At 48.4% G+C, this 9,469-nt stretch overlaps 1 protein-coding gene across 1 annotated transcript; it reads left to right on the forward strand.

The window, feature by feature from the left end:
* Positions 1-393: 393 nt before the first annotated feature.
* LOC104472096 (solute carrier family 2, facilitated glucose transporter member 3) lies at positions 394-8,828 on the forward strand. Its single transcript, XM_010087644.1, has 10 exons — positions 394-416; positions 3,413-3,508; positions 4,690-4,850; positions 5,138-5,378; positions 5,550-5,712; positions 6,342-6,529; positions 6,909-7,013; positions 7,455-7,556; positions 7,816-8,019; positions 8,544-8,828. The coding sequence occupies exons 1-10, from the start codon at positions 402-404 to the stop codon at positions 8,757-8,759; spliced, it is 1,491 nt and encodes a 496-aa protein (XP_010085946.1). The 5' UTR covers positions 394-401; the 3' UTR covers positions 8,760-8,828.
* Positions 8,829-9,469: the final 641 nt, after the last annotated feature.

The following is a 9,469-nucleotide window of genomic DNA, read 5'->3' on the forward strand; positions in this document are numbered from 1 at the left end:
CGTGGCATCCCGCGGCTCGCCGCGCACCATGGCAGCCCGGCTGCTCAGCACGCACGCCGCCGGAAGGCCGCTGATGTCAGTTTTAAGTCAGAAAGCTGTGTGAGCTCAGAGGATCGTTTTGGTTTGGTGGTTTGGTTGGTTTTTTTTTTTTTTTTGGCGTGGCTAATTACGGGATGCTGGGGAGCTCCTCCCCGGCCCCTCCCAGCACCCTCCTCCCGTAGCAGAGGCCATAAATCCGCGGGCTGCAGGGGGGTGAGGGCGTGGGCTCGCGGGGCTCGGGGCGGTTGCGGTGCGTGGGCGGAGACGCCTCCTCGCGGGTTCCGTTAGGCGGGGGAGCCGTTCGTCGCTAGTCGTTCGCCGGGCGTCCGGAGCCGTTCGTCGCTAGTCGTTCGCCGCCGACGATGGATGCCGAAAAGGTAGGGAGGGAACGCGGATTTCTTCCATCCCCGCTGCGGCCGGGAGGTGGTCGCCGGCGGTAGCCGCCGCTCGGGTCCCTGGGCGCTTCGGCGGAGGACCGGGGAGAGGGGACGTGGTCGCTGCTGGCGGGTGGTCGGGATTTATCGCCGCCTCGTTGTGCGCTGCTGCCGGGTGTCTGCTGGTGAAGATGGATGCGGTGGTGTTGGCGGCAGGGCGTAGCTGCCCTTTAGCGAGTGACTTGGGAAAAGCCCCGGCTGCGTGGGGTGCAAACATTGTTTGCAAGGAGTTGTTGCAGATCGTAAGACTGATTTGTTTTCGTGCGTGTGGCCTGATGATCCGCGTGATACTATCGATATTCCACTGTATTGATCACGAAGTTTGTTTTGCTGGTAGGGCAGCACTCGTTTGTCCCGGGATTCATGATGGTAAATGGGGGATTACTCTTAAAGGCTTTTTTTTTTTTTTTTTGGTGTGTGTGTGTGTGGTGATATGGTTTATAATAAATGTTCTTCTAAATTTCAAGAAGAAAGCAAAGCATGTCCTTCCTCCTTTCTCCTTTGGAGAGCAGGGGACAGAGCGTTTGTCGGTAACGTAGTTATTCTGCAGCTACGAGTGATGCGTGCATCAGTGGAGTGAGCTAATGACTGTGTTTGCCTGCATCAAGGGAGAAAAGCACAGGCATGAGGAAAGAGCAAGACAGCAAATATCCAGCTGGACCCGGTGCAGGATGCCAGGGGGTTATAGTTACACAGGAACAGAAGAATCGGGGAAACCCGGGGCCCTCACTGCCATATTGATGGGAGATGTGGGTAGTGTGAGAAGATGAAGCAAAGGAAAAGAGATCATTTGGTCAAGGTCGCTCAGAGGACGGCCGAGAGGCCACTTTAATTCAACAAGTTGTACTGCTCTGAGGTTCCAGTCAGTGAAGGAGAGGGGGGCTGGTGAGAAGCATCTCCTGGTTTATGAACGCTGCTGAGGCCTGTGGTCAGAGGTAGGGGTGGTGATTTCTTGCCAGTGTACAGACCTCAGCCTTGAGCCTTTGGATAGGGTGGGTGTAGCTGTACTATTTCTGAACTCCCTGCTTGCTTTTTGGGAAGTGGGGCACTCCCAGCAGTAACAAATACATTAGATCACTGTTGGTCTGGCTCACTGGAGGGGATGGGTCAGGCCATGTGATGTCTAGGTGGTATGAGACTGGGTAGGAGATGAATAAGAGACAACAGCCAGGAGAAGGTAGCATGAAAGAGGGCAGAAGAACTAACCTTATGTACCATGTAGGTAAGTGGTACCCACGAATCGGGTACCCTGCTGCACCCAGAAGAAAAAGGCCAGCGGTAACCACTGTAAGCCATGACAAAGCAGAACCCTGGGGGGAAGATGCTCTTGTGTTGAGTCACTCTGTTGAAAATATGGAGAGCTGGGTTTTGTCCTCAGCTTTGTTATGCCTGCTGACTCGGGATGACCTGGCCTGGAGTCCTGAAAGTGCATAGATGTCTTAATGCCCTTTTGCAGGCATCCATCTGCTTTGAAAGAGCCGCATCTTTGCGGTTCAGTGCCAAATTTCACTCACAGGAAAACTAGGGGAGTGGTCACAGGATGGCTGGGAGAAGAAGGCCTAGACTGCCTAGGGTGTGTTCAGGTGTGAATGGTACATCTATCCCCTGCAAGAAAAGGACCTTGTCCCCTTTGTCTCCATCACTAACCTCAGAAAGAAGAGAGTTCAGCCTGAGACATTTATGTTGTGTAGGTGGGGGAAACCATGCCTGAGAGTAATTTCCCCAGTTTCTGTTTACTGGGGCCTAACTGGTAGCTGTGTGAGGCTTGTGCAGGCCAGAAGCAGCACCTACATGCTTGGCTTGAAAGATTGGTAAATATAGTGTGAGCACTGGCAAATGGTTATTGGCAGGAATTTAAGGCAGCCTTGGGAGCTCTTGCTCCTGGAGCTGAGCTGAAAAGTGAGAGATTGGAAGAGCTGTGACAGTAGGCCCCGTAGAGTACTTTTCTCTCCCCTGCCAGGCTTAGGACAATAGTTGGAAAGCCTTGGAAAAGAGACTGTTAATATTTTTGGAAAAGCTTCCAATCCCTCCTGAGACAGAAACACGATCTTTCCAAATTGTGCCAACTCAAGCACTGGCCATTTAAGTGCCAACTCCTGAGTCACCTGCTCCCCTACACCTCCCTAACATAGAGTAGGCTTAAATGCCACAAGCTTTAGAAATGTAGAAAATGCCAGATGCTTTTCACTGACACTTCAATGTCTCAGTCTGTGGGACTGCAGAGGTTGGACCTTCAAGCTTCCTCTGTCTCAGCAGTTCTTTATTTTCATTTAACAAATAGAAATTCATACACACTCAAATACCAGGGGCTATGCTTCATTTAAAATACCAAGTATTGCCACAACATCAAGAAAAATAAACAGGAAGGTTGGCAGCACTGATGCTGCCATGCCAGGTGCCCTGCAGCAGGGTTGGGAATCTCTAAGCCTGGGAAAAGCAGGCATGTTGCTGAAGAGTGCATGTTTTAACTGTTAGGAGTGACTGCCAGTATGGCTCATGGGCAGATCCGAGATCTAATTTATGGGAACTTGTTGGCTGGCATGGGGAAGAGTTGGACTCTTGTGTCATGGTGTGCCAGAGATCAGCAAAACCTTTTCTGTAAAGCAGATCAACCCAAAATAACAGCCACTAATGCAGCCAGTGTATTCATTACTAATGAGCTGAGAATAGTTGATGAATGTTGGGAGATAACAAAGGGGAGGTCCTGGCAGGTCCTCCTACTTCTGGTCACAGAACTTCTTCCTGCTGTACAGTTGCATCTCATCTGGAGTCTCTCTTACTTATACCCACCCTTGCTGGATGAAAGCCCATTCCCAGCCCTTGGTGCATGTGCACGTGGCACCTATGAGCTGCAGCTGCTGTTTGATGCTGAAGAGAAACTCAAGTTGTGTAGAAAGCATGAACAAACAAATTAACTAATTTTCTGTCTCTTTATACAGAAAATCACAGGACCCCTTGTTTATGCTGTTTCCGTTGCTGCCATTGGATCTCTCCAGTTTGGGTACAACACTGGTGTCATCAATGCCCCTGAGAAGGTGAGAGGGAGAGTGAGTTGGGGAGATGATATGAGTGAGGGGCTGATGAGAAAACAAAGGTGTTAAAAGGAGAGGAGCAAGCAGCTAATAATTTGGTTCTGGTTTATGAAGTCAAGAAGGCATTCAAAACCCCCATTCAACTACTTAATGGGCAGGAGGGAACAAGTTTTGGGGAGGAGAGCAAGCAGAGAGGTTAATTCCCTGAACTAGGAGTGCAGAGGGGGCAGGAGGGGGTCCATCTGCCATTTCCTGGTAGGTCTGTATTTGGTGCATGGAGGAATGTGAACCACTTCAGCTTTCACTCAGAATAAACCAGCCATGGCAGAAGGAATATAGAGAGCAGCATGCAGAAAAGAGTTGAGGGTTAGAAGGCATTACAGTTGCTCTAGTTGAGAAATGTCGTTTTCTTGTATCTATAAGATGGTTCCTCTCTCTTGGGAACTGAGTCACCAATACCACATCCACCCTGTCTCCGGGAATAGATGTCACATCACATGTTTGGGGGGGTGGGGGGGGATCTTCCCTAGCTAATGTCCTGCTGCCATCTGCTGGGGGCAAATGCTCTGAGGCCATGTTCCCCCTCAGCCCTTGCAGAATTTCCCTCATTATCAAAGGCAATACCTCAGAAATCAGCAGCACAGCCCTGTCACATCCCCATGGGACAAAGAACTATTTTACATAATACTGTAGTCTTGCAGGCTTGGCTCAGTGAAATTTTGTGTCTCTTAAACTATTTCCATCCCAGAAAGCTTGTCCCTGCTGCCAGAGTCCTGGTTTTGCCAGAAATGTTTCCTTCTATTCTCTGATCACATTCTCTTGCTCCCTCTCACTCCCAACTGTCTCTCTCACCACCCAAGCACCACCAATGACTCACATAATCCAGAAACATTCAGAAGATAAACCTGTTTTCCTTCATCACTGGCCTACCCCCCACCACATTCAGTGAGGTAATCTCTCCCTTATCATATTGCTACACATCTCTGAACTTCTCAATGAAAGTTCCTCTTTCTGCACCCTGATCTTCCCCTTGTATGACTTGTTGCTGCCTACTGAATTTTTAGGGTCTGTTCTTGCTTCTTGCCTCTGTGAAACCAGAAGGAAGACCTCAGAAGTAATCTCTCTCCCCAGTGCAAAATGCCTCCCTCTGGATTGTAACTGTCCCCACCTGGTTTCTCTTGCAGATCATTCGGGGGTTCTTCAACAGAACATTATCAGAAAGGAGTGGGAATGTTGTCTCCCCAGAGCTCCTCACCTCTCTGTGGTCCCTTTCTGTGGCCATCTTCTCAGTAGGAGGTATGATTGGCTCCTTCTCAGTCAGCGTGTTCGTCAACAGATTTGGCAGGTAAGTTGGGAAGAGGCATCCAAACCATTAAGAAACTTTTCCCTTCTACAATGGAGTGTTGGAAGAGGGCAGAGGTGAGAGGAAGGGAGGATAAGGAGGAAGCAAGAGTGTGTGGGCTGCACAAAGAAAGGGTTGCAGGCCAAGGCAGGAGTTGAACAGGAGGTACCCTGTTCTCCTTCCGCCCCTGGGATGGGCAATCATGGCTAGATTTACCTCTCTCCCAATGATTTTCCCACTTAAAATGTATTACCAGTTTAAGCTCAGTCTTGACATCTTTACCTTGGCAGGAGGAACTCCATGCTGCTGGTGAACATCTTGGGCTTTGCTGGTGGCACTCTCATGGGCTTCTCTAAGATGGCAAAGGCAGTGGAGATGCTGATTATTGGCCGCTTCATTATTGGCGTCTTCTGTGGTCTTTGCACTGGCTTTGTGCCTATGTACATCAGTGAGGTCTCCCCCACCTGCCTCCGTGGAGCCTTTGGCACCCTCAACCAGCTGGGCATTGTTGTGGGCATCCTGGTGGCCCAGGTAGGCTTGACACAACCTGACCCTGCCCTCAGGGGAAAGGGGGGCTGGGGGAAGGTGAGGTGGGCTCCCCTTGCCACCAGGTGTGGTATGTTGTTCTGTCATACTCGCTAGTATGGGAGTGAGGAATCGGAGTATTCAAATCCCTGGATTTCTCTCCAATTCTTGGTGTAGATCTTTGGCCTCGAAGGAATCATGGGGACTGAAACACTTTGGCCACTGCTTTTGGGATTCACAGTCCTCCCAGCTGTCCTGCAGTGTGTGGCTCTTCTTTTCTGCCCTGAGAGCCCCCGCTTCCTATTGATCAACAAGATGGAGGAAGAGAAAGCGCAAGCAGGTAAGAACTCATCTCTGAAGTGGCAGGGCTGGCTCTGGGCCTGCGCTGAACTTGAGTGGGAGGTTAGGACTGACTCTGGAGCCTGTGGTGGATCAGGGTGTGACTCCTGGAGAATACCAGGCCTATCCTCCCATCCTTTAGGTTGCACCAGTGCCACAAAGTGTGAGAAACCTGGCATCTCAACAGAGACACCAGGTGGGATGAAGACATGAGGAGTGGCACCTGGCCTGGTGGGATGTAGCTGGGCCAGCTCCTGCAGCTCTGTCAGCTCCTCCTGAAAGGCAGGAAATAGGCTGATGTTTAACGAGGAGCTTGGAGAGTGTTTCCCTCTCCTACTACAGAGGGCTGGAGTCATCTCTGGCAGAGATGAACAGAATAGTATGTAAGTCTGGAGATCGATCAACATGAGCAGGCTTGGTTTCTATGTTGAGCACAGCACCCTGACCTCTGTCTTGAAAAGATGAGCAAAGCTGCACATAGAGGCCCAGTCTTTCCCACACAGCGGGACCAAACACTGACTAGCAAGTGGTCCAGTCTTCCCAGTGTGCCCTCCCTGAAACAGCAGGGCAGGTTTGGGGGAACCTACTGTGGGTGTGTTACACCTGGCATTTTTTGATTCCTCCCTCCAGTTCTCCAGAAGCTCCGTGGTACACAAGATGTGTCTCAAGACATCCGGGAGATGACAGAGGAGAGTACTAAAATGTCCCTGGAAAAGAAAGCAACTGTGCCAGAGCTCTTCCGTTCTCCAAACTACCGTCAAGCCATTATCATTGCCATTGTGCTGCAGCTCTCCCAACAGCTCTCAGGCATCAATGCTGTGAGTTATCTTCCTGTGCCCTCTGCTGAGGCTCCCTTATCTCTGGCTACACTTGCACTTGCTACTACTGTTGAGAGAACTGTGCTGACAAAACCCCCTTTTGTGCCTAGACTGGAGGTCCCTGTGTTGTGCTAACTGCAGAGATTGCCAAGATGAAAGGTGGAGATAATATTGGCTTTCAATTTTCCCATGTATACTTTGGCAAGACATTGCAGCCCATCATCAAGTGAATGAACCTTGACTGGAATCATGCTGTTTTATACTTTGAGTGCTTCTTAGAAGCTCCCTGTTGGGTCTGCAAGCCATGAAACAGGGAACAAAAGACATGTTCTCAAACACTAGATTTGTAATGATGTCCAACTTGTGCTTCTCTTCCCAGGTATTCTATTATTCTACAGGGATTTTTGAAAGAGCTGGCATCACACAGCCTATATATGCCACCATTGGAGCTGGTGTGGTAAACACTGTCTTCACTGTTGTGTCGGTAAGTGGAACGGAGCCTTATGGTGAGAGGTAACTTGTCTGCCTAGACTTTTTTGGAAGATGTGACTGAAGATAAATAACCAGGCAGTGGAAAGCATTGGATTAGGGAATGGCCTATAAGAGCAAAGAAAAGAATACATTAAAAACATTGTGGAAGAGGAAGAGGGGAGAAAGAGGTATCGTTATCCTTTTCACACTCCCTTTATTCTAAAAGGAGTGCATGGGAGGAAAAAAATGAGTGAAGGCGGTAGCAAGAACGAGATGGGAAAAACTTGTGCCAAGGGTGGAGCAGCAGCCTAGTGACCTGCACTGAGATCGACACTGGCAACTGAGGTCTACAGGCAGATAAGAGGTGCAGAGCACACTGAGCAACAGAGTTTCTTCTGCCCTTGCTGCCAAAGTCATGTTTGTCTGGTTTTTTTTTTTCTCCCCTCGTTTCTAGCTGTTCCTGGTGGAGCGTGCAGGGCGCAGGACCCTCCATTTAATTGGTTTGGGTGGCATGGCTGTGTGTGCTGTTCTTATGACCATTGCTTTAGCTCTGAAGGTGAGTAGTGTTCTTGTCCAGGCGGACCCCATCAGGGAACCTATAAGACTATGTGAAGCTGCCTTGCCCTGCAATTCTACCCTGTAGGCACATACAGCTGGGGCTAGAGCTGAGTGTGAGGGAGAAAGTGCAACTTCCTCACTGTGTAAACTGTGCCACAGTGTTTACAGTGCAGCTGAGAAGGCTGTGACACTGGAGATATTGTGTTGTGCCATATTTGCCCTCAAATTGTAACTGATCGTGTTTTGTTCCCTTGCAGGACATTGTGGAGTGGATCAGATACATCAGCATTGTTGCCACTTTTGGCTTTGTGGCTCTTTTTGAGATTGGCCCTGGCCCTATCCCCTGGTTCATTGTGGCAGAGCTCTTCAGCCAGGGCCCACGGCCTGCAGCCATGGCAGTGGCTGGCTGTTCCAACTGGACCTCTAATTTCTTGGTGGGAATGCTCTTCCCCTATGCAGAGGTAAAGACCTGGTTTGCAAAGCACTGTCAGAGTGCTGCCCATTGGAACCAGAGAGTGGTTGTAGAATCTCTGTCCTTGGAGACTTCAAAACATGACTGTATGACCCTTAACAACCTGATCTCTCCTTGAAGTTGTCCCTGCTTTGAGCAGAGGGCTGGTCAGTCTTCCAGAGATCCCAGGTTCTGTGTTTTGATTGTTACTGAAGGTTAAGAGTGTTGTGGCTCACCTTATATTCTGCTGTCTTATCTGCTTTGTGACTTACAAATAGTTGGGAGAGCCATCTTAGCACAGCAAGGCTTTCCCTTTAAATTCCTCAATTTTGCTCACCCCCAGGAATATTAAGTAATTTCAGGAGCCCACAGGAACCTGATTTAATTTTAAAAAATGCTGTGTTGAAAATAAGTTAGTAAAGGCATTGTTGGAGAAAGGTGTTAGAATTTTGACCTGTCAACAGCAAATGACACTGCATTTAGGTTTATGAGCTTTTCAAATTATATATGCTTCTGCTTTTGTCCTCCCTGCAGAAACTCTGTGGCCCCTATGTCTTCCTCATCTTCCTTGTTTTCCTGGTCATCTTCTTTGTCTTCACATTCTTCAAAGTGCCGGAGACCAAGGGCAGGACTTTTGAAGACATCGCCAGGGGCTTTGAAGGACGAGCAGAAGCCAGCCCCACATCACCTGTAGAGAAGAACCCCATGGTGGAGATGAACAGCGTACAACCTGAGAAAGAAGTTGCCTAAGATTCATTACACACCCCTTCTTCGACTCTTACATGCTTAAAGAGTCATTAAAGGAATGAGCAAAGAAAACAATGAGAACTGGGACATTTTTTCCCCCCCTCAATTGCTGCTATTTTCTTCTTTGCACCCACATACTCCCCCATTCTGCCAGGCTTACCATCATTTAGCAAATTTGATATGGGTGATCCCATTTTCAAGTACTGGAAGACACCTGGCACTTGCAAAAATAATCTCATCTTCCCTGCCACAAACATGAGAACAGAGAAGAGCTGGCAATATTTTTGCTTTTCTCACCTATAATTGCTATTTGGGGTTAACATAGTTATGCACGCAGTGACCATTACATATTTGAATCTAATTACTATTTTTGTAGTGAGTTGAAGTGACCCACTAAACAAGTCCCCATCCCTTTGAATCTACTCTCTGTGTGTGTGTGGTGTTACACTGGAATTTAACAAGCCTACCAAAAAGCCATCTCCTTGCTTTTTCTTATCCAGTGTGCACTTTTTTCAGCCTCAGGAAAATGGGACCAAGCTACATGCATATTTTTTCCTGCTCTTTTATTTTTTTGTATAGACAGACTGAAAGCATACTTTTACTTAAGTTTATTTATTTGTATGTCACTTTGTAAATATTTATTTTTTTAATGATGTACAAAAATGTACAGAAGAAGTTTAAGAGAAATAGCTAATCTAACAAAAGATGCTGTA

The sequence above is a fragment of the Pterocles gutturalis genome, unplaced genomic scaffold, assembly GCF_000699245.1.
Source record: "Pterocles gutturalis isolate BGI_N339 unplaced genomic scaffold, ASM69924v1 scaffold21866, whole genome shotgun sequence".
Lineage (NCBI taxonomy): Eukaryota > Metazoa > Chordata > Aves > Pterocliformes > Pteroclidae > Pterocles > Pterocles gutturalis.